This window comes from Chinchilla lanigera, unplaced genomic scaffold (assembly GCF_000276665.1).
Source record: "Chinchilla lanigera isolate Chin_1 unplaced genomic scaffold, ChiLan1.0 scaffold00104, whole genome shotgun sequence".
Lineage (NCBI taxonomy): Eukaryota > Metazoa > Chordata > Mammalia > Rodentia > Chinchillidae > Chinchilla > Chinchilla lanigera.
In genome coordinates this window covers 743,972-769,983 of record NW_004955505.1, presented here as the reverse complement: position 1 = coordinate 769,983, position 26,012 = coordinate 743,972, and the positions used below count along the sequence as shown (strand labels likewise).

The 26,012-nt window shown below is 37.3% G+C and overlaps 2 protein-coding genes across 5 annotated transcripts in view; one reads left to right on the top strand and one right to left on the bottom strand.

Moving 5' to 3' along the window:
• Positions 1-281: 281 nt before the first annotated feature.
• Abcd2 (ATP-binding cassette, sub-family D (ALD), member 2) overlaps positions 282-26,012 on the bottom strand; it is a 51,903-nt gene continuing 26,172 nt past the window's right edge. The window contains exons 8-11 of the mRNA XM_005407101.2: positions 21,581-21,726; positions 16,935-17,019; positions 7,356-7,481; positions 282-2,536 (exon numbers count right to left, since the gene is read on the bottom strand). Coding sequence (XP_005407158.1) covers positions 2,317-2,536; positions 7,356-7,481; positions 16,935-17,019; positions 21,581-21,726 — 577 coding nt within the window. The 3' untranslated portion in view covers positions 282-2,316. The remainder of the gene's footprint in view (positions 2,537-7,355; positions 7,482-16,934; positions 17,020-21,580; positions 21,727-26,012) is intronic.
• LOC102029312 (chromosome unknown open reading frame, human C12orf40) overlaps positions 6,238-26,012 on the top strand; it is an 86,759-nt gene continuing 66,984 nt past the window's right edge. The window contains exons 1-4 of one of the 4 annotated variants that reach the window (XM_013505954.1): positions 6,258-6,322; positions 7,898-8,048; positions 14,789-14,899; positions 18,933-19,029. The gene's annotated coding sequence lies outside the window, so the exon portion shown is untranslated. Of the gene's footprint in view, positions 6,323-6,381; positions 6,487-7,897; positions 8,049-14,788; positions 14,900-18,932; positions 19,030-26,012 lie in introns of those variants that run through there. The other 3 variants (XM_013505953.1, XM_013505955.1, XM_005407103.1) reach the window with 3 other exon arrangements.

Here is a 26,012-nt window from a genome sequence, read left to right as displayed (position 1 = left end):
TAAATTAAATAAAAAGTAATTACAAAGCTAACATTTGTTTTAGCTTTATTTTCAGTCTCAAAGTATAAAATATCAGGTCCTACATGTTTTAATTTTTTAATTATGAAAAGTATGCATATTTCATGTGAAAACATTTTCTTTTTGAACTTTTAAAAGGTAATGTTAGATGCTTGTCTCAAGCTTTCCTTTTCAGCAGTAAAAACTGAGCAACTGCTAATATAGATGTTAAGGTCAATAGGTAGTTTTTGTCAAGTTTAGGCTTTGGTTCCATGCTTTCTTCTAAAAAATATTCAATTCCCGCCTCACTTTCCTCATAATAAGTAACAGCAGACAATGGGATAAATGAACAGCTAATGATACTAACTGAAAAACTTAGACAAATATACTGATTATTTTATATTGCATTTTATCTTTATACAAGATAGTTATATTTATTGACAAAATGTCCTAGTTTTCTTGGAGAATTAAAAATGTGGAAATTCTATGATGTTCTATAACAATCACCATGAATGACTTCCAAGTTTTGTACGTCATCAAAAAGTCTAAGAATCACTGACGTAGCAATTATTATGCCTATGTCTACATTACACATAAAACCAGTATTTCCAATTTTTAACAGCCTATCAGCAAGGTAGCATAGAGAATGAGAAATTAAACCATCAGTCCTGGCTTTTGTATTTCCAAGGGCACACAAATAGGTAGGCTCTATTTCATATGACTGATACATATGTATTATTTCTAATGATTTGTAATAAATTTGCCTAAAATGTAATGCACTGCCCTTCTAGTTACTGCTACTCAAAGTACATTAATATTGAGGAAGACGGTGAGTTGCTAAAAGATCTGCCAGCTCCCTTGGCCCATTTTCAACAGATACCAATGATCTTTCCACATTTCCCGCAAACAATAACCAAACAGCTGTAAGAACGTTACCAAATATATTTCCTTGTCAATGTTTCATCTAATTTTTATACTTCTTACTATTTTGGCCCTCACCTTGCCGTCGACCAGCCCACCTCAGTTTAGTACTAGAACCCGTTACATACAGTTTAATGGTGGTAGCAGCAGTGAGTCAGGGTCAGGAGACACTCACTAGATCCCCAGATCTGTCCCTAACTAAACTGCATAATTAGGCTACATCTGAGATCCAATTTTTCTCAATATCAAAATAGAAAAAAAAATTTGTCTCAAAAGATTGCCACAAACATGAAAATGAAACGATGTAAATGGAGATTATACATTATAAAGTACTATTCCACTTGATCTTAGCCAAAAGGCCGAGAAGCGATTAAAGTACTATTTCAATCTATGCTAATATTATTGTGATTTTAAGAACCTACTGATTATAGTACTTTTTCTTTTTTTGAGGCAGGGTCTCACTATGTAGTTCAGGCTAGCTTTGAACTCACTATGTAGCCCAGGCTGACTTAGAACTCTCAGCGATCCTCCTCCCTCAGCCTTCTGAATGCTGGGATTCTAGGCATGCGCCACCCCACGCCAATGGACTCCTCCTTCGGGCACACACACACAATAAAGCAGTATTTCTAGACAGAAATTGTAATAGATAATGCTGCTAAGCAAAACACCAGGCTGAGACAAACATTGTTTGGAAACCCTATTTCTATATTGGCAATTCTCTTTTAAAAATGAAAGGTTTTATTAAGAAATACGCAAGAGTCTCATTAAAATTATTTTTCATGTCCCTGCATTAAGATGTTCAAAGTTTAAAAATTTAAAAAATGCCATTGTGTACTTGTTTAGCCATACTTTTTTCTCGCAACCACTGCCCTCGAAATATTTTTTTATATTGAGATTATTTGTTAAACTGTCAGGTATTTTGTATAAGATTTAGTTGGCCACTAGCAATAACAAACATGATAGCTATTAAACCTAGTATCAATTGAGAAGAGACTCAAATGGTACTCAGAGCCCTAATGCTTACGCACCTGGTATCAGCCCAAATGCGGCTCATAAGTTTGCACTTCGAAGATATCTCTCAAGTTAAAAATGTCAGGCACATCACATTATACATAGTAATCTGATATTCACCATGAATTCACCTAGAAAATCCTGTTTTACAGGTAAATTAGGCTCTCACTAAGAATTAGCTTAAGCCATCATGACTAATCTCACATTAAGCATTTGTTTATTTTCTTCTGAAAAGGTAAGCCATCCGCTTCACCGATGCTAAAGTTCTATAAAATATTTCTTGCTGGCTTTGTTTTTTCTGTGCTTAGCGTGACACACCTCATGCATTGTAACAGGGCATCTGTGAGTCTTTACCTAAAACTTAACCTTTACAGCATGTCAAATGAATCAGGACGTCTCATCCTCATTTCTGATTGTTTTCAGCACAGAGTCTTCCCCTAGAATTTTGCACAGTTCATTGAGTCTCTGCTGCATTTTGGGAACTCCGGCTAGCTGAGACTCTAGCTTTTGTTTTTCTTCACTCAATGTTAAACGGATAGCAGTATCCAGTTGTTCAAAGCGCCAACTTCCTTCACCATCAAACTGTAATAAATGAGTGTGGTATTTCCTGCATGATTAAAATAAAATAATGTTATTCGCCATCATAGTGAAAAGCAGTTTTTGTTATAGGTTTATAATTCTAATTGATAGTCAAAGGCAAATTTTAAGTCAAGTGCCGAGTTTCCGCTTGATTTTCAAGGCTGTTATAAGGAGTTAAATACCATAATATTCTAAGATTCCAAAGTCATTAACTTAATTTCTAGGATATTATCAATCATTATATGAAATTTATTTCTATCCTGAATGTGTAAGAATCACAAAGGAAGACCGTGCTATTTGTGTGTCAATTTGTCTTTATAACCTAGTATGGGCCTTTCTTAAATAATATTCTCAGAATGGAAGTAAGCAAAGGAAACCAAGGAAAGAAAGTAAAAAAGAAATAAAATATGGATTCATTCTTTTACCTTTCTTTGGAAATGAGGTTACAGAAGTAAAAATTTCTCAATAACTTAAGTTTAAAGACATTTTATTTTATTATTTTTAGTTTTTTTCTGGTACTGGGAATCGAACTCATGACCTCGCGCTTGCCAGGCAGGCGCTGTGCCACTGAGCTAAATCCCCAGCCTCTAAAGACATTTTAAAAAATGAACTCATTGATAGAAATCTTTTGAATATTCTTCCATATCTTCATGTAATTTAATTTTTTCATAGCTCAGTGACAGAGGTGGGAATTTCACAGTGCTATGAGATGATGATGATGACGATGATGACGATTTTTACTGTTTTCTTTCTGGGTACTGGGAATTGAATTTAGGGCTTCGCATTTGCCAGGCAGGCACTGCACCGCTGAGCTACATCCCTACCCCTGCAAGGTTATTTTTGATGCTGTAGGAGACAATCCATTTCTCCGAGGCGGAGGCCGCTAATCTTTAGGGGATGTGTAGAGAGAGTAAAGTGGAGAGCTGGTCCCACAGCGAGCCCCCTGGATGGTGTCAGGGGGCTTTGCTCTACCAGCCCAGCAGCCTTCAGTTTTTCTGTCTTCTTTTATAAATGTCTTACTTCCTGCTTCCTGTGAAGCTCTCCGTTATTATTTATGAAGACCAGTAAACATTTTTCAGAAAGTTTCTACCTCTTTATTTTAAAAACCTGAGATATAGTTCTCCTGACATAAATTTACCCTTCAAAGAGTAAAATTCAGTGATAATGCAGAAGCTCCTGAAACCATCACCACTACCTAATTTCAGAACATTTTGTTCATCCATAATAGAAACCCATACCCACTAGCAGTTCTTGCAAGTCTTCTTCTGTCCAGGGCCTCTCAGCCACTGATCTCTTCTCTGTCTCTATGAATTTCTCTGCTCTAATTTTTTGTGTACACAGAATCATATAGTATGTGGCTTTTTGTTACTGGCTTCTTTCACTTATCAAAATGATTTCAAGGTTCATTTATTTGCATGTGTCAGTACTTCACTGGCTTATAACTAAATTATATTCCCTTGTGTGACATTGTACATTCTGTTTACTCATCACCTGATGGACATCTGGATTCCATACCTTCCCTGCTATGATTTAGACCTGGAATGTGTTCCCCAAAAGCCTCATGTGTCTGGATCACCGGGGAGCTGCTCTCGTCCATGGGTTGGTCCACTGATGAGTGTGGATGATAGCACTGTTAGGAGATACAGGCGGCCGCTGGGGCTGTGACCTGGAAGGGGGCGTCTCCCTCCCTGGCTCCTCCTTCTCTCTCTGCTTCCTGGCTGCCATGATGTGAGCGGCTTCCCTCCACGGCAGGCCCTTCTGGCATCTCCTTTCTGTACTTGAACACGCCAGCCATGGACTGAAACTTCTGAAACTGTGAACCAAAATAACCCTTTCCTCCCTAAGTTGTGGGTGTGGGTGACCGTCCCAGCGATGAGAACGTGACTGATATACCACCCCCCTTTTTTTGCAATGATCAAACTCAAAGTCTTGTGCATGCTAAACAAGTGCTGTACCACTACAACCCTCAGCCTTAACCCTCTTTAAATCCGATGTTTTCAAAAAGGGAAATTTAGCTAGTTTAGCTGAGACAGTAGGGGACTGTCCAGCTGAAAGCTTAAATTTGATAACACGTGACACAGGTTACTTGTCTTTTCCTTATACCTTTGGTTTCTCCAGAGTTCCAAAACTCTGATCTCCTAACAGCTGGCACCACCCCAAAACCGAATTTAAAATGCCAAAAATCCTGCTATTACAATATTAAACTTAAGGCAACATAGAAAAACAAAAGCAGTATTGTATACGATAATAAAGAGAAATACCGGCCAAGAGTCCATCTTATTTATTTCCTTCTCAAATTTTCTCAGGCTTCTCTAGCCTTAGATCCACAGCTGGAAGCAATTTTAGGTTGTGGTCACTCATACCTTGGGTGAGCTCTACTTTTAATCTATAATGAAGGTTTTATCACTTTCTGGTCCTACAGAGGCTTGACTTCTACATGGGAGGAACAAACTGTGTAGGAGTCACATGCCCTGAGAGTCAAAGGCATGTTCTACACTATTAGCTAAAATAGTATTTCAAGGTCTAGGATAATAATAATAATTTAAAAGAAATAACTATTTTAACTGTGGCTCATTAGAGATGATCTGTAGATTTCTTTTACAAATAGGATAAAACACAGGAATAAAATAATTCAATAAGGTATTATTGTTTTACTTCTTTAGACACCGGTATCAATTTTAATCTTTATAATTAACAATTACCCATTTGTTGCTATGGTGGAAAAGATACTGAATATTTTCTTACTTCTGAAAACTTGTCAGGGAAAGTAGGAAAATAAGAAAAGAGAAATGACAAATTTCTGTAAAATGATTAAACTAATTCACAAAGAACTAACATGGTGTTTAGTTTATGAAGAAATGGACTGTAAGCAGCTGCAATTAAAATATGTTTTCCTGGTTAAAAGACATAACATTACAAATTTTGCTATGTGCTTAGAGAACTGTTTGTTCCTCTAGTTGAGAAAACAATGACTGAAATATTTCCAGTGTCTGTTCAGGCTAATTGAGTGAGGAAAAGAATGACAGGATAGCATAATAAAGCCATTGATGAAGGTCAGAAAAACACCAGCTCTAAGAGATAACTGTTTTATGCCAACATGTGGGATCTGGGAGCTGGTTTGGAAATCACAAGTCCAGGCCAAAGGGGCTCAGCAGTTCCGGTCTGCGTCTGGGTCATCCCTAATTCCGAGGATTTATAGGGAATGTCATAATTGGCTTAAAGACCCAGGTTCTGCTGATTTTCTCAAGGCAAAGTCAGAAGACTCATATCCATTGACATGAATTCTAACGCACGCTGGACTAGGTCCAGACTGCCTCTGGAGGGATTAGCAAATCCCATCATCCCAGGTGTCACTGATTCTTAACAATGCTGAGAGAAACCTCAGTGTTAGGGTCACGTTAGGAAGTGCTCTACTTTCAGATCCACTCTCTGGTGGAGAAAACATTCTCAAAAAACTGAACGTTTAAATCAAATATTATACTTTCAATAGAAATGAAACCTAGAGTCAAAAAACACTAAACAGTAAATACTGTTCCCGCATAATTTCAATGCGAACATTCTCTGTAAGAAAAGAGGCACACAGGGTTTCAAGGATGAGCACAAACACTGCTACTAGTCTAGTCTGGTAGCCATGTATGATGACAGTTTTGGCACGGAATCTGATCAGCCACCTGTCACAATGTGGAGGGGAGGAGGGAGGGAATACAGGGAGCGGATGGGGGAGGGGTGGGGGAGGAAGAGGAGAAGGAGGACGGGGAAGAGGAGGTGGCCTGAGCAGCCCCTTGGGAAACTGGAGGCCACAGCACATACAAGAGTGAGTCATATAGCTACTAATGTGCCAAAAGGAAAAGATTTTGATGGATACAGCAGAAATACACATGTAGGAATGAACAAGTGTTTTGATGGCTGTGTTTAAAACACACTGTGAGCTCTTTTCCAGTGGGGACCACTGAATCATGGTACACAGCATGTTATCATGTAAGCTAATTTTCTCACGTTTCTTATTCTCAGATTCACTGTAAAATGGTAGAATTAGACTACTTATATTCCACAGTGTTGCTATGAGGCTTATAGAAAATGAACCTGCAACAAAACAGGTGCTAAGTCTTCATTAGATATTATTACTACAATAATAGAGCAATGGAAAAGTAGGAAAGCTGTAAAAATAGTGGCTTCTTTTTAAAAGAGGGAAATGCCATTAAATTTCATGAAGTATTACTTATAAAAAGTTCAGCTCATTTTTTCTCTTTTTTGTTTTTTTTTTGAGGCAGGGTCTTACTATGTAGTGCAGGCTGGGCTTGAACTCGCTTATGAAGCCCAGGCTGGCCTTGAACTCACAGTGGTCCTCTTGCCCCAGCCTCCCAAGTGTTGGGATTATAGGCCACCATGCCTGGTTCAGCTCATTTTTACTTAAAATAAAAATAAGCTTTTCTTCCTATGTGTTCTATAACTTTGTCACTTGGGGAAATATCAAGTTGTCCTATATCTCCCCCGCGCCCCATTTTAAAGAATGGACTAAAAGAATGATATGAAAATACATAAATATATTCTTTCATTTCCTAGGATATGCTAGGGTTATGATAAGTATTTTAAGTTCAAATAAGTTATTGGATTTTTCTACAACTTCTCAAAATTACTAGAAAATGATAATGACCAAATAATACATCATAGTTATGGTAGGAGAATGGAAGCATCCAAGTCCTATGTGACTAAGGTACCACTTAGAGTGCAGGCGAGAAAGTAAGTGAAATACTTCATGTTCCACAGTGAAAAGTTTTGCAAAGTTCTTTAAAACAACATAAAGAAAAATCATCCATCACAGGTCAGCCCGCGATGGAAACACTTACCACAGAGAAGGCCTGTGTGTTATAGACAGTAAGGATATCCCAGCCCCTTTCGCAGCCTGAAATATCTTTCCTTCAACGTCAATGCTGATGGCGCTGGTACATTCATCTAACAGTGCATATTTGGGTCTTTAGAAAAACACAAACATTGATTATTTTTCTCTTTGACACATCAATCTTCCTTTGGCAATATTAAGTTGCAATACTGACAAGTCCAAACCAGTAAAGAGGCGTACGACACTATTAAATGTGGTATGTGATAAAACAAAGAAGTAGTCAGCTTTTTTCCACTTGGACTAAATACCACATTTTCCTTAAATTCCTGCTCACAATATAGTAAGCCTTATTGTCATGCAGCTGAATAAATCATAAATATGAGGGCAAGGGAAGATGAGGCAGGTCACCAAGTGCATTTTCCTGCAGAAGGCAGGTTAATTCTTGATGACAAGGTTTGATTAATTACACGAGAAACATTTACAGTAGCTAATTATTAAACTGGCCATAGTCCTGTGAGCATAGATACAAGAGGATTATTTTATGAACAGCATGAATACCTGAGCATTACTAGTGGAATTTCATTACTAGAAGACTCTGCAAGAATGAACGTGCCTACCTACGGGTATTTAACTTCACACTTTTGATGGCTTGGACTAAAGATGTCCCCGCAGGGGCTCATGTGTTCAGAGGGAAGACTTGGTGAGTGATCAGATCCTGGGGGCAGCGATGTGCTGAGTGTGCTGAGTAGCGCAGTCTGCTGTGAGGAGGTGGTGCCTTGGGAAGGATGCGTCACTGGGGTATAAGCTGGGAGATCTGCCCTTGTCCCAGTCCCTTTCCTCTCCCTGGCACTTCCCTTACTCTCTGTTTCCTGGTCGCCACGGGCTGAGCAGCTCTCTTCCCCGGTGCTGTTTCTGCCTTGAAGCCGACTGACCGTACACTCAAACTTCAGAAGCCACGAGCCTAAATATACCTTTTTTCCTTAAGATGCACAAGTCGGTATTTTGTCCTCATAATGTAAAAGTGACTGTGATTGTGAATGTGAATGTTAATCTTGGCCGTCAACTTGACTGGCTTGAGAGCCACCTCAGAGAGTAGTGAAGCACAGTGTGGGCGTGTGTGGCTGGGTCACGCAGATGAGACTTTGGGGAGTTTATCCGGTTGTCAAGTCTCTTCCTCTCCGGCACCCCTCCCCTGTGTTCTGCTCCCTGGCTGCCAACAGGTTAGCAGCTTTGCTCTGTCACATCCCTTTGCCACAGTGTTCCTGCTTTGAAGCCAGCCAACCATGGACTGAAACCTCTGAGGCTGTGAGCCAAAACAAACCTGTCCTCCTTTAAGCTTCAAGTGCCAGGTATTTTGATCCAGCAAAGGAAAGTTGACTGATGCTGTAATCAGCCGAAAACTATTGGGACTACGCCTAAGCATCAAATTCTTAGAGGAAAAAACAATAAATATTTTTGGGGTTGTATAACATGAATAATAATATAATATACATAATGATAATAGATAATAACACAATAATATAAATATATACAATAATATAACAATATATAATATTATGTAGACCAGCTTGGGAGCCAGGCAGAGCCCAAGACAGCTTCAGGGGCCTGGGGGGCCACTCCCCGCACTCCCCCCGTCTTCAGGAGCCCAGCTGAACCTTGGACAGCCTCGGGAATGCCAGTGAGCTGCCCCTGCCCCTGTCCCATTAGTGTGGGAGCCTGGCGGAGTCCCAGACAGCTTTAGGGATCTGGGGGGGCCTGAAAATCCTTACTTTGAAAAGTTTTACTCTCATAGGATGGAAAACACAGAGGAAATGGACAGATTTCTAGATACATATGAATTACCAAAGCTGAATGAAGAAGATATAAAAATCCTGAATAACTCAACATCAGCTGGCAAAATTGAAAATGTAATAAAAGCTTGCCAATGAAAAAAAGCCCAATTCTACAAGAAATTTAGAGAAGATTTAATGCCAATTCTTCTCTAACTCTTTAACGAAACTGAAAGGGAAGGAATTCTCCCCAACTCATTCCTGGAGGCAAGTATTATCCTGATACCAAAACCAGTGAAAGACCCAACCAAAAAAGAGAACTACAGGCCAATCTCCCTAATTATCATAGATGCAAAAATTCTCAATGAAATACTAGCAAACAGAATACAATGAATCATCAAGAATATGAATCATCAGAATACAGTGAATCATCATTATACACCACGACCAAGTGGGATTAATTCCAGGACTACAGGGATGGTTCAATGTACACAAATCAATTAATGTAATATACCATGTCAATACAGCTAAAGACAAAAATCACATGATCATCTCAGTTGATGCAGAAGAAGCTTTTGATAAAGTCCAACACTCATTCATGATAAAAACCCTACAGAAAATAGAAATAGATGGTCTTTACCTCAATCTGATAAAAGCCATCTATGACAAACCAATGGTAACCTCATACTAAATGGTCAAAAATTGAAAGCTTTCACTTTAAAATCAAGAACAAGACAAGGATGTCCACTGTCACCACTCCTATTCAACATAGTTCTGGAAATATTAGCCAAAGCAATTAGACAAGAGAGAGATAAGAATAAGGATAGGAAAAGAAGAAGTGAAATTATCATTATTTGCAGATGACAAGAGACTGTATATAGATGACCCCCAAAACTCCACTAAAAGGCTTATAGATTTAATAACCAAATTCAGTAGTGTAGCTGGATACAAAGTCAACACTGAAAAATCAATAGCATTTCTGTACACAAACAACAAACAGAATGAGAAATTAGGGAAACTACACTTTTAATAATAGCATGTAAAAAAATGAAATACTTAGGAATCAATCTAACAAAAGAAGTAAAAGATCTATACAGTGAAAATTATTGCACTCTGAAAAAAGAGCTTGAAAAGAATTTCAGAAAGTGCAAAGATATTCTGTGCTCATGGATAAGAAGAAACAACATTATGAAAATGGCCATCCTCCCAAAATTGTTGTACAGATTCAATGCAATCCCAATTAAAGTACCATCAGTATACCTCACAGATATAGAGAAAACATTTCAAAAATTCATCTGGAACCAGAAGAGGCCTAGAATAGCAAAAGCAATCCTGGACAACAAAAACAAGGCAGGAGGCATCATAATCCCTGACTTGAAATGGGTATCTGAGATGAATACACACGTCTCAGATGAAGAAATACTAATGATAAACAAATATATGAAAAAATATTCAACATGAAAAAATGTTCAACATCATTAGTCATTTGAGAAATGCAAATTAAGACAACACTAAGATTCCATCTCACCCCAGTAAGAATGGCTACCATCAAAAAATCCACCAATCACAAATGTTGGCAGGGCTGTGGGGAAAAAGGAACCCTTCTCTACTGCTGGTGGGAGCGTTCATTGGTGAAATCACTGTGGAGATCAGTTTGGAGATTCCCCACAAAACTGGGATTAGAAGGCTCACTTAATCCAGCTATTCTCTGTCTGGGTATTTTCCCAGAAGAATTAAAAACATCATACCACCGCAATATATGTGCACCCATATTTACAGTAGCACAATTTGTTGTAGCTAAATCGTGGAAACAACCCAAATGCCCATCAACAGAGGAATGGATAAAAAAGATGTGGTATTTTTATACAATGGAGTATTACTCAGCTATAAAAAGAGATAAACTCGAGGCTTTTGCAGGTAAGTGGATGCAACTGGAGACCATACTCATAAGTGAAATAAATCAGACTCACATGTGTAAACATATTGTCTCCCTAGTGTAAGAAGCTGAAAGAGTAAATAAAACCTGAAGTGTACAATAGATAATATGAAAGGGAAAAAAATTGCTCAAAGGAATGAACAACTGGGATGAGGAAAAGAAGAAAAAGAAAGATTATTATTTTCTTATTCTCTTTAATGGTTTGATCAATTTTCCATCCTTACATCTGGTAATCTGAACAACTTCATTGAAGTTAACACTATATAACAATCACTGTTAATTCCTATCATTTGGTTTGAAATCCCGTATCATTTTTAATGTTCTTGCTTTGTTTTGTTTGTATTTTACTATTGTTTTTTTTACTAGTCTCTTTACAATAAAAATATAAATTATATGATATTATATTAGGGGCTGGGGATTTAGCTCAGCGGCACAGCGCCTGCCTGGCAAGCGCGAGGTTGTGAGTTCGATCCCTGGTACTGGAAAAAAACAAAAAAACAAACATATTAATGTAATATAATATATTTTATAATTACAATATATATTATAATTAAAATATAATTAAAAATAATTGTAATTATAGTATTACTGTATAACATTATACATAGCATATAATAACAGTATAATGTATAATAAAATAACAACATAAATGAGCTCAATTCTTCATAGATTTTTTAACGTTGATAGTGAATGTGTGCTATTCCTTCTGCTTATTCCTCTCCATTTTTTATCAGACCCTTGTTCTCATCTTTCTCTGTCCTTTTCCTTACTTTTTTTATTTTAAAGGATAAAGAATGAAAACAAAGTAACAAAAACAAGGACAAAAATAAAACAATACAAAAACTATAAAAACGATACAGAATTTCAAAACAAGATCATAGGAAATCAATAATGGTTGTTATATTACTTACTGTTATCTTCAAAGTAGTTGCTCAGATTACCAGATATAGGTATGCAAGACTGATCAAACAATTAGACATTACCTGTTCCTTTCAATAAACCAATAGAAATTAGTAGTACAATTGTCTTAGCCATCTTGTGTATATGTACATATTTTTTTCCTTTCATTATTTCTTTCTTTTCTCCTCTCCCTCATCCCAGTTATTCTTTTCTATTGAGCAGTTTCTTTCCCTTTCACAATATCTACTGTGCCTTTCAGATTTTAGTTACTCTTTCAGGTTCTTACACTGAGACAATATGGCGTTTACACATGCGGGTCTGATTCATTTCCCTCTGTCCTTTTCTTTTACTATCTCAGTTCTGTCTAGGACTTTATGTGTGTATCTGGTACTCACCAACATGATTTTGCTTAGATACTGGGACTAATGTCAATTCCTACACTGTTATGTATGATTCACTTTAGGGCTGAAAATTCAGTTTCAAGAATTTGCTAGGATAATTTTCCTCATGGAGTTATTTTTAAATAAATGACAAAAGACAAAAATGAAATCCGTGATAATTTTTCATTTAGCATAAATACAGTACTTACTCAGCACTGTAAGTTACTTTTCGAAGATGGGTTTGCTTATTAATAGGATCCTTTTTACCTATTCTGGGTAAGTAGCCAAGGATAATAGGTAAAGGAGTCAAAGGCAATGTTAACACCTCGTTAGACTCTAAAAATGTCTGCCAGACAAAGAACTAAAAGACCTCCGCATCTGCCGCAGGACAACATGATAAATGTAGCTTTGCAGGGTGGCTTTTGCTTAATGCTCTGGTATAAGTATCAAGCATTACTTCCTATCTGAATTGGTTAGGATTTTGTGAGTGATTTAAGGGGAAAAGAAGAACAAAGGAAAATGTAAAAGGGATAAAACTGTTTCTTTGTATAAAGGTCTTTCTAGTAACCAATTTGTTTATTTTTATATTATTTTTCAGAATCTTTTGAGCTAAATAGAAAACTCAGGCCATTTTAGAATTAGAAAAAAGTAAATGTGTATTTTATGCTAGACTAGCAACCTCTAGTCTAGCAGATGTAAATTAAATCACATACTTGTGTTTCCTTGGCAGGAGTGCGTGTGTGTGTGTGTGTGTGTGTGTGTGTGTGTGCGCGCGCACGCACATGCCCACTTAAGCACATCAAGGAATATAGCTGGAATCTGCTACTGGTGTGACTAAATGAAGTATTAGACAGTACAGCTTCTCAGGTTTTCTTTCCTTTTTCCTTTGCTACATCACCAGAGAACGGGATTTAAGAAGGACCCAATCCATCCCCCTCAAGGCAGGACTCTATGGTCATTCTTTAACTGTGAAAATTAAAATCCCCGCAGAGCACACGGTGGCAATGTGTACCTCTCCCTGCCAAGTGCTCTGTTTTGTCCTCTCCAGTCTTCCATGGTACAGTGCAAAACCGTATTTTTTTTTTTGGTTTAGTTTTTCTCCGGTACCGGGAACCGAACTCACGACCTTGCGCTTGCCAGGCAGGCGCTTTGCCACTGAGCTAAATCCCCAGCCCCACAAAACCGTATTGTTAATGCTTGGAGGAATACAGCAGGTAGTTCCTCAATGTTATACTTTCCTTCACTGGGTTTAATTTTAAAATACCTTTTATCTTTTCTCCTTTACCTCTCTTCTTGCTTTTTCAACAGATACTTTCTATTGATCTTACATTTTCATTGATCCTACTATGGTTCACAAATTTTTTTTTCCATTTATATTCTCATAATTCAATCATAATTTATTATCACATTTTACCCACAGTATGTTACATGCACAAAATTTCAGTTATTTATTCTAAATTACAGGCACTTAAAACCTCTTTGGGTTAACGATATTTTATTGATGCATCTTGCTCTTTATTGCCAGGCTTATCTTAACACACCGAGAAATGCATGGTCTCATTTTACATCATATCGCTTTTCACCAGCTATGCTGGAGATCACATTACTGAATATCTATGGACAAGGCCCGAACACATTCAGGGTGACCAGGGTAACAACGGGTCATCAATGCTAAGCGTAAAGTTTACTCTTGAATCTCATCAGAGAAAGCAGCATTCCAAAATACACTTCACTAAAATTTTTGAGCAAAACTTGGTTTGTACTTTCTTAACTCATCATATTCTTAAACTATGTGCATTATTACGAGTAGCATTATATTTACACAACTCATAATTTTTCTCACTATAAAATTCCAGCTAGACAAGAAAATATATACTATCTGGTTTCACTGATATGAAGTTATAAAACAGGTGAATTAATTTTTGATGACTGAAATCAGAACAAAAGTTTTCTGGGGGGCGGATATCATCAGAAATGGGCGGGAGGAAATCTTCTGGAAGAACAGAAATGTTCTCTATCTTATTTCAGGTATTGGTTACAGAATGTGCATACATTTATCAAAAATAATTTAACTGCTTAAAATGTATACATTTGGTACATAATTTTTAAACAAAATAATAAACCCTGGCTAGCTGTTACATAATAATACAGAAAGATACATAATAGCATATAAAATAAAAGGATATGTTACAATATGCCTTATGAAAATAGTTACATTAAAATGATCAAGTCTGTAATCAACTTTTGTGTACCAAGACTGGTAAAAAATTTAATCAAAAATTTTAATAGTGTTTTTATAGTTAACAAAATTTTTAATTCTTTTTATCTACCTTTTCTACTTTTATAAAATAACAGAAAATTATATTTTAATGGAATGTTTAAATCATATATTCTATGTTACAGTCATACAAAAACTGAATGTAAATCTAATCAAGCTTTTTGTTCTAATTTCTAGTTTATAAGAAAAATGGGAGGAAGAGGAATAACAGTCAAAGGATGTCATGCAACCCTCACAGGAATCTGGAATGTGCGCCATTCAGTGTGACAACCGACCTAGCTTCTTCAAGTCAGTGACTTTAAAGGTGGTGGGGGGAGGGAAAAAGGGACTCTTTAAAAAAGAATCACTTTTTTCATAAAATAAAAAAAGCTCAAAAAAGAATCAAGGGATAATAAAATTAAAAATGTGAAACTTAGATCTTAGTTCGAACAAATCAAATATAAACAGGTTTTTAACCATTAGAAAAACAATATGAAGCAGGTGTTAGATAACTTTAAATAATTATCAGTTTAATTATGTATGCTTATGACATGTCAGTATGTAAGAAAATATCCTAATATTTCAGACATTTATACCCAAGTGGTTAGGGGTGAAGGTTCACAATGTCTTTGACTTGCTTAAAACTAGCTCAGGAATTAAAAAAAAAGAAGAGTAGGTAAATCAAGCATGACACACACTGTGTTGGGCGTTTGGAGCCACTGCAATGGGAATAAGCAGCTCATTTTACACCCCCTCTTCTGATGAAGTCCTCGAATTTTTCCAAACCTAAAGTGTCTTTTAGATGATGGCAACTAGTTTCTAAGCATTCAGGAAGGAGAAGCTGAGATCTGTTTCGCTCTTCACTGGTTTCTTTAAACAGTTCTCTAGGCAAGTAGAAACGGCTGCTCTCTAACTCATTTGATAATGTTGACTCTGCCCCAAATTACGGCACAATGCCTGTTTCCTTGAGTGCTGAAAATGACTAAGATAATTCTCGATAACTTTATGCTCGACACAATTCAGGTTCTTACTGCTAGAGACCTAAGCAAAGAGAGAGGGAGAGAGAAGAGGGACAGGGAGAGGGAAGGAAAAGAAAGGAGAGGACGAGGGAGGGAAGGGGAGGAAAGGGGGAGGGGGAGGAGAGGGGAGAGGAGGTGGAGGAGGTAGAGAGTTGGGGGAAAGAGAGGGGGGGAGGGGGAGGGAGAGGGCGTGGCAGGGGAGGTATTTCTTTTTTAGAGAATAGGACAACTAAGAGGAAGGAATCAGAAGGCTTTCCTATTTCTCTCCCATGTCTTGTGCTTGGTATCCTTAAACTCAAAAGTCTATGAAGCTGGTGTTACAAAGGGAAAAGTTTTAACAAAGAAATTAACTCCTGCATCCTGACTTTTCTGAATCCACTAAGTTCCCTGTGGGCTGATTCGTTATTCCACTGGGTATAAGCCTTTGACTTGTGAAGGAGTGAGCGATATTAGTTTAAGAGGTTACTGAATGGTTGGAAAGTTTATTTAGTTTGAATTTACTAATCTCATTCACAGGTATTCCTGAATGCCTACCTACTAAGTTTACACTAGCATAATAGTGGCTATGTGTTCTTCACATTCTGAAGTTACTAGTAATCCCACCTTAAACCTCAGCATACATTAAAAATTTAATTTGGCCCTCTGTACATTATTTCATCAGAGGTTACTCAACACGGAAGAAGTAGAAAAAAAAATAACCTAGCACTCAGGAGGCTGAGGCAGGAGGATCGTTGTGAGTTCGAGACCAGCTTGGGCTACCAAGTGAGCTCAAGGCCTGAACTGCATAGCGAGACCCTGTCTCAAAAAGAAAAACAAAACAAAACAAAACAAGACATTTCACAGTGTACACTTTGAGGACTCGTCTTTCCGTCAGCTGTTCCTTGGTGCCTGCGTGCGGCCCACGGTGCTCACACTCCTTGTGTGGAGCTGTGCGTGCACAGAGCACGTGCAGTCCCTCTTGCCGCCCCTGCCCCGCCCTCCCCCGCCCTCCCCCTCCCCTCCTGATCCTCCTGCCCGGTGAGCATGATCTGTCTCCCAATTTCATACCTTAGATCATGCATTTGCTCTTTATAATTAGGGTTTCTCATATAAGGGAAACCATGTATTGGTTCAGCTTATGGAACTGATTTATTTTACGTAACGGTATGGTCTCAAGGCACATCCATTTTCTACCAATGACTCAAGTTTATCCTTCTTTACGGCAAAGTAGCCCTCCTTTGTGTGTAAATACCACACTTAAGATATTTCAAAGTTAAGATAAAAGCAGTGGCTCTTGTTTTGGCTATTATAGCGTAAGAGGAGCTACCCGAACATAGTATACTTACCTATGATAAAACATACGAGCCATGCCCATTCGTTGCTTTTCGCCTCCTGATAGGACATCTTTCCAGTCCATAACAGCATCCCATCCTAAAAAAAAAGGGGGGGATAGATATTTTGTTGAATTATTACTTTTTCTACGCTAGACAAATGATTTCTGGCAAGGCCTAATTGTTAACATGAAGAACCTAGTATTTTGCAAAATATACCTTTGGACAAACTACACGGCTTCATGTCTAAACATTTTGTTTTAGATTAGATAATCTTTTAATTGTAACCATTCATTATAATGGCAAATCATTATTTGAGGCAGGGCCTCACTCAGGAATTTGGGTTGGCCTTGAATTCACTATGGAGCCCAGGGAGGCCTCAAACTTGCAGTGATCCTCCTGCCTCAGCTTTCTGAGTGCTGGGATTACAGATCCGTACCACCACGCCCAGCAATAACAAATCTTAAGAATTCTAAACACTGACCCTTAAAAGCTGTGCTTGGTTCTAAGTAAAACAGAAAGGTCAGTGGACTTCTACTTATTTTGGAGGGAGGTGGAAGAAGTGATAACAAACCTGCATATGTAAATTGCAAGGCCTACGAAGGCTAAGAGAGGACCTAATTTAAATGGCACCCATATGCCTGACATTTCACGTAAGGTTCTTCAGTATGTATTATATTCCTTATAAAATAGATACTATTGTTTCTATACAAGTATTACATAGATCAGTGAGGAATTCAAAATTTACTGAGTAACAGACATATCTTAAATTAACAGTTAGCTATCAATGAAAAGGTTCATTTCTCAGCCTAATGTTTTTATACTTTTATCTGAGCAACCTATCTTAACTAAAAATAAAACCACGGTCCCACTCCTACAGTGCCTGATTTTCAAAGAATAGGACTGTCAAAACTTGACAAATACTTAGGGCAACATTTCCAAATCCTAAGTATTTGGGACGTAATTCTGAGAAAAATTCCATGCTTTTTTGCCTTCATATTTCTCTCTCGGCTGACCTTTCGTCATTATTAAAATTTATAAACAACTTGCTTAAAGGGAAGGAAAAAGAAGCCTTTATTTTCTTGTTCCCTGGGTATCTGAGAGGACAAATTATCATAATGATTAATTTTATCATTTTCTGATCAGAAGAATATGGGATTCTTTTTTAATATCCAAAAGTTCAGAACCTTTGAGAGAAAAATATATTTATTGTTAAACGCAGGGGGCACATCTGTGTTTCTTAATATCTTTTTTCCTTTAAAAATTATTACAAAGTTCACTGCATTGTAAGTCTAAAATTATAAGAACTAAAAACAGTGGTTATCTATTAATGGGTGCCTGACAACCAGATGAAGAATAGGAGAAAAATTCTGGAGAATATGTTTAATTTTTGCACAATGTGAAAGGATTACTTATTCCAAAAATTAAATAAAGAAATATATTAAAAATAATAAAACCAAAAGTATTTGGAGTAAAAGGCTCTCCCTTATTTCCCAATGACCCTCTCAATTCTACCTTCCAAAGTAAATCACTATTCATTTTCTTGAGTAAACTTCCAGAATTTATCTATGTAAAAATATAGCCATGTAACTTTAGGAGAAAATCTTTCCTGCTGCTGGGGAAATCTGCTGAAATAATACTTTCACTGTGACTGAATTTTATAGTATTTACAAAATATAAGTGATGATGTGAAAAATAGATTCAGATTGCTACACAGTGGAGAAATAGTCTAAGCTTAAAATACTTTTCCCCTGACCACTAAGAACAGGGCACAGAAATGCATCTGAGCCAAAGAAAAGTTTAACTTTGGCTGCTTTAATAAACCATGTTCTTTGTTCTACTACACCCTACGGGTTTCATGAACAGTACTGTGTGATCAATAACACATAAATCAGAACTCTTGAGTCATAAGGTCTTTGATGCTGAGACTGAGCCAGCTTAGAAGAAAATTATTTTCTTGCTTCTCAGAGTTGCACAAACTTCTTTAGTTTATATCTGTCTACTCTTTCATAGTTTGGAAGCTTTTGATGGGCTGAAATGAAGTTCTGATTTCCATTCTTTACTAAGCAAAGATGAGCTAATCTAAAAAGAACTTCAGGCTTCTTCCAAAGTAAGTGATGTACTTACACACTGAAGTATTTTTCTGGCTTTGCTTAAATGTTTTCTGTTTAAGGATTAAGCAAGTAAAATTAATTTCCTTGGGAAATTTTTATATGTGAGGATATAGTAGTTCTTATTAACGTCTAAAAAGCTATGAGGTAGCACAGCACATAGCCTAGCCTAGCAATAAACAGTGACTTAAAAGTCAGATCTGTGATTTCCTGTGCTGCCACTAATTATAGGACTCTACTAACCTGAATTCAATATGTAGAATGGGGATAATAAAACCTACATTGGTGGACTAATATGAATATTAAATGAAATAACATATATGAATTGTTTAATATTCTGCATTATAAACACTAAATAAACCATAACCATTATAGTTATTAAGTTGGAACATTCTTCTTTCTAAAATGGGGTAGGGGAGCATACACCTTGTATCACCTGCCCTAGGCATGAGAGTATGACAGTCTGGTTTGCATTATTTATAAAACTAGTTCTAGAGCTTCTTCATGATTTTCAAAAGAACAGAATATCTTTATTTTAAATTTCTATTTGGATTATTGGATTTTAAACCTACTCCGAATAACTTGTCCAAGATATTTACTTTTTTATTTTTGGTACTGGGAATCGAACTCAGGACTTTGAGCTCGCCAGGTAGGCACTTGTGCTGCTGAGCTATATCCCCAGCTCTATCTTGCCCAAAATAAAGATGTAATATTTACTTTGCCACAGTACTTTGTAATCAGGAAGAAAATGATCATATAAAACAATAAGACAATCTGCATTTCTTATATGGTAGAAATTGCAAACACCGTAAAAATCAGTATAATAACATCTCTCTTTTCTGCTTCACTTGCTTATTATAAGCAACAAATGAAATAATATATAGAAGTTGTCATGTAAAATATTAAATATCATCAAAGACAAAATATTTTAGTACCAACATCATCAATGTAAAAGAGCCACTCATTATTAACTTTTGTGTATTCATGTGTCATTGTGCTAAATCCTTCAGCTATACTCTTATACAACCTCAAAAACCTTACAAAATCTACTTATCCCTGTTTTTCACTTTAAGATACAGAAAGTGGTGGAAGCTATGATTTGATCCTAGAACTCTGAGTTCAAAGCCATATTCTCAATCTACCGCACTGCTGCTACTGATAGTGTAAACGGACTGTGAAATGGAACATACAAGCCATGCAAATTAAACCTGGAAATCTGGCTTGTTATTTCAGTGCTATTTCTAGGCTCTCAAATTATGAATTATCAAATTATTTCAAAGTGTGATTATATTTTAGAAAATAATAATTTAAACATACATGCATAATGACATGTTCTTTCTTTTTTTTTTTTTTTGGTTTTTTGGTTTTTCTCCGGTACCGGGAACTGAACTCACGACCTTGCGCTTGCCAGGCAGGCGCTTTTGCCGCTGAGCTAAATCCCCAGCCCCCAACATGTTCTTCCAAAATCTCATATTCTGATAAAAAGCACATTATAGAAGCTTGTATACATTATTTTATGATGCTTCAGAGAAAGAAAAAATTGAGCTGATAAAATTATGGGACTGAAAATGAGAAGAAAGTTCTGTGACAATCACTTATGAAATTATTGCATTTAATATGAACAGAGAGCTGGGCAGGTGAATATTTCTCTCATAGATTTTACACAGATCTAGAATGGTTTTGGTTTCAGGGATACTTGTATATTTCAATATAAAAGAAAAAAATCCTTTTATATGCTAACTGCAGTACCATGGAGATTTGATAACTTAGTAAGCTACATCAAATATAATACAACTGAGATTTCATACTATTACAAAGCTTTTACACAGCAATAGAAATCACCAACAGTGAAAAGACAACCCACAAAGTGGGAAAAACTTTTAGCCAGTTGTCCTTGAGACAAAAAACATATAAAGAATTGAAAAAAAAAATCAGAACCCTGAAATTTAAAGACCCAATCCAAAAATGAAGAAAGATGAAGAAATGCAGATAGCAAATACCCGAAAAAATGTTCAATATCATTCGTCATTCAAGAAATGCAAATTAAAACAACACTGAGATTCCATCGCACTCCAGAAAAAATGGCCACCATCAAGAAATCAACCAATAACAAATACTGGAGGGGCTGTGGGGAAAAAGGAACTGTTCTCCATGGTTGGAGGGAATGCAGACTGGTGCAACCACTGTGGAAATCAGTGCTGAGCTTCCTCAGAAAGCTAGGATTACAGGTCCCATTCTACCCAGCTGTTCTTGTTATCTTCCCAGAAAAACTGAAAACATCATACCACAGGGATACATGTTTACACCTGTTTATAGCAGCACAATTTGTAATAGCTAAATCTTGGAAACACCCTAAATGCCCATCCACTGAGGAATGGACAAATATAATACAAGCCCGAAAGGGGCTGTCAGTAGTGGAAAAGCATTGCAACTCGTTTTTGAGAGTTTATGTTGCAATGGTCATATATATTCAAATTAAACCATAAACTACATATAGATCCATTTATCTTTAAAAAGAAGTTACACGCATTTAAAAAATGATGGGTCTACCTCCTTCTCTTTGAACTATGTGATACAGGTGGACACTGTGTAGAATACACTCCAAATCCTGGTCTGTGTAACCTTTACCATGCATATCCTCCACTGAGTCAGGGTAAATGACTTGATCCCGAAGGCTTCCAAGAGACATATACGGTCTGTAAAACAGCGAACGTACAAGGATCAAGGGCACAGTCACTTACAAGCATCAGGTGTCAGTGTGACATTCTGGTTATCTGAAAATAATAAAGCGAGCTTCTTCAACTTCTTTTATTGTAAAGAGACAAGAACAAAAACAAAACGAAAACAAAGACAAAAACAAAACAACACAAAAACTACAAAAATGATACAGAATTTCAAAACAAGATGATAGGAAATCAACAGTAGTTGTTGTATTACTTATTACTTTCAAAGTAGTGCTCAGGTTACCAGATATAGGTATGAAGATTGATCATTACCTATTCCTTTCAATAAACCAACAGAAATTAGTAGTACAATTATCTTAGCTATCGTGTGAATGTGTGTGTATATATATATTTCCCTTCCTTCTTTCTCTTCTTCTTTCCCTCATCCCAGTTATTCTTTCCCATTAAGCAGTTTCTTTTCCTTTCATAATATCTATTATACCTTTCAGTTTTATTTACTCTTTCAGGTTCTTACACTAGGGAGATAATACAATGTTTTACACATGTGGGTCTGATTTATTTCACTTATAAGTGTGGTCTGTAGTTGTATCCATTCACCTATAAAAGCCTTGAGTTTATCTATCTTTACAACTGAGTAATATTCCATTGTATAAAAATACCATAAAGCAAGCTTTAAACCCTGCGTTTGTAGCACTGTGTCTGTAACCTGTTGATGAGTACTTCTCTGCCAGGCACTGCAAAATAATATCTTGTTATGTATATATAAAAACTTATTCAGCTGGGCATGTTGGCACATGCCTATAATAGCACGTGAAAGGCTGAGGAAGGAGGACTGCTGTAAATTCAAGGCCAGCTTGGGGTATCTACTGAGTTTAAGACCAGCCTGCACTATATATTTAGACTCTGTCTCAAAAAACAGACAAGCAAATAAAAATAAAAATAAAATAAAAAAGCTGGGTGTGGTGGCACATGCCTGTAATCCCAGCACTCAGGAGACTGAGGCAGGAGGATCGTTGTGAGTTCAAGGCCAGTCTAGGCTGCAAAATGAGTTCAAGACCAGCCTGAACTGAATAGTGAGACCTTGTCTCAAAAAGACAAAAAGAAAAGCAAAAAACAAAAATGTATTGAGACATAGATGCAAGAAAAGTTTCCACAAGAAATCATTTGACATTTGTAGCAGAGAAATAAATCTATATTCTTACTGCACTTGATAACAGTTGCCTTTGTACCTTAAATTTCTTTGGGTTAAACATGATAAAATTTGGGGGTTTGGCTCAACGGTGTAAAGAGACAGGAAAAAAAATGTCATCCTTAATAAGAAAAATGAAAACTAAAATAATATTGAGTTTCAGGTTTATCAGAGTGGCAAAATCAACAGCTTGATAACTCACTCCTCTAACTGGCCAACAGGAAAAATAGGAGCTTTTGTGGTATGGTGAAAATGCAGAATAATACAACCTTTGGATGAGATCTGGCAACATGACCTGGCATTTGCTCTATAACTACTTCTATGCACTGACTTACAATATACACTTATAAAAATACCAAAAAGAAAAAGTGCATAGAACTATTCATTAAAGCATTAGTTGAAACTGCAGAAGATCGAAAAACACTGAAATGCCCAAGGGCAACTGTCTGAATAAACTATATATGTCCATTATGTAGCTATAAAAAAGACAAGGAAGGTCCCAGAATTGATATAGAAAGATGCCCACTATATATTGTGAAGCTGAAAATAAAATGCAAAAGTCGATATATAACAGGGTTTCTCAAGAACAGTACTAAGACACTGAACTAGGCAATTATTGCCAAGAGCTGTTCTGCATGTTGCAGGCTACTTAGCAGTACACCTGGTCCCTACCCACTAGATGTCACTATCACTCCAGTGGTGGCTAAAAATGATGTCTGTGTATTGTCCTACGTCCACTGGGATCAAGATCATCCCCGGTAAGAACCACGGATATATCAGTCACTGACCTTCTATGTATAAGAAGCAAAATGAAATATACACATATATGGTTATATCTACCACACAAGAAGAGTGTATCAGAGTAGGGAATACGGATAAAGCCCGAGGCAGAGCGGACATGGGAGGGAATGACACTCTAAATACCCTTGCTATGTAGTTTTTACTTTAGAATCATGTTGAAATGCTATTATTCAATAAAAATAAAATCAAACCAACAAGAGAGGAGGGAAGGAGAGAAACAAAATGATTAAAGAGTGTATGAAATTGATAAGTACACAGGCAGAGGAATGTAAAGGTAGGGGTGAACTGATCCAAGCAGCTTTTGAATTTAGCTATATAACTTTAGACAAAGACTGAAAAGTTACAAAGAAACCTTGAAACTTATTTGGGAAATTTATTTTTTGTAATGATACAGGTTTTAAAATTCTGAGAGTTTTTTGTACATATTATAGGATTGATCAAATGAGTACATTTTGATAATGTTAGAAGCTGGAAGGACTGGGGACATAGCTCAGTGGTAGAGTGCCTGCCGAGCATGTACAAGGCCCTGAGTTCAATCCCCAGTGCCACAAAAAAAAAGAAAAAAAAAAAAAGAAGCTGGAAATCTCACTGGAAGAAGTGAATGTGGGAAGGCAAGAAAAACTAATATTTAATCTGAATTGTAATTCTGATAAGCATTTATGATTTAAATCACATTAATTTTTTGTAGCTCTTCTCATGTCTGGAAAGATCAAATAATATTCTTTGAGAGACATAACATCATTTGGGTAACGCAGTGGGTTGAGTTGTGGATCCAAAAAATACCATCTAGTCCGAATGCCCATACCTTGTTTTTCTCTTTTGAGATAGGGTCTCCCTCTGTCGCTCAGGTTGGACTTGAGCTATGTAGCCCCGGTTGGTCTCAAGCTCAAGGCAATCCTCCTGAGTCTGAGATTACAGACGTGTTATGGTTGATACATTGTGCCACCTTGGGGAGTCTAGAGGTTTGGCTAAGTGACTCAGCAGTTCTGCCTCTCGGGGTGAAAAGGACACGCCCTTACCCTTCTGGGATGTTGTTTATTGTGTTAATTTGAGAAGTTTAGAAGGTTAACTATGCAATTCAGAAGGGGTCCAGGGTGCTTACTTTGTATTCATCCTGAGCCTGTGCAAGGGGCAGGCATGCAGAAGGTGTGGGTGTGGAGGACCACCCCCACCTCCCCAGAGCGGGTAGACTGCATAATAAAAGGAATTGAGGAAGGACTGGCCGCTGGTTCTGCGGAGGAGCTCAGGTCTTCGCCTTCAGCTCGGTGGTCTCCTGGCTTCTGGTGCAGACTATTGGGCTTCCGTCTGGACTCTTCAGCCTTCTGGTGTTGGCTCTCCGGCCTTCGTCATAGATTCTTCAGCATTCCGTTGCAGACCCATCAGCCTTTTGATACGGACTTGCGCGGACACTGCAGCGAGCTCCAGGCCCGCGGCTGGGCTCTTCAATCTCCAGCGTGCAGACACCCTCTGCACGCTTCCTCATCCAACTCTGTAGCTGATCATTGTAAGCCAAACTTGTAATTCCTTGTACATTTGTTTATCTTGTATCATGTCTGTTACTCTAGTAAAGCCTGACTGATACAAGACGTGTACCACCACACGTGGCGGAAAATCCACAACTGTGGCTGTGACTTTGTTAGAAACAGCGTCTTTGGAGAGTAACTAAGGTAAGGATCTTGAGACGGGATTATCCCGAATTCATCAGATGGACCCAAACTCCAATGAACCCTCTTATAAAAAGAGAACACAGGAGAGAAAAGCACACGTGAAGAACGAGGTGAGCCTGGAGATCTGTGGCCACAAGCCAAGGAAGCTTGGTACTACCAATGCCAGAGACGGCAAGAAGTAATTCTTCCCCAGAGTCTTCAGGGAGCGAGGGGCCCGCCAACACTTTGATCTACAGCCTTAACGATGTGAGAAAATAAAATTCTGCTCTTTAAGCCACCAAGTTTTTAGTAATTTGTTAGAGCAGCCCCTGGAAATTATTAAGGCAGTATTCCTTCAAAAACGTGACAACCTAAATCATATCAGGAGGAAACTATCAGACAAACCCAAATGAAACAGTCCTGCACTTCATAAACTCATAAGCAAAACAAACAAAACAAAATGCTGAGGAACTCTTTCAGATCAAAAGAAACCAAGATTTGACAACTAAATGATACCGGGTGCAGAAAACAAGTTACTATGAACAAGCTTAAGACAACTGGCAAACTTGATTATCATTTAGATATTAATATATCCATGTTAAATTTCCTCAATTTGATAATTATACTGTGTTTTGTTAAAGAATAGCCCTGATCTTTAAAAA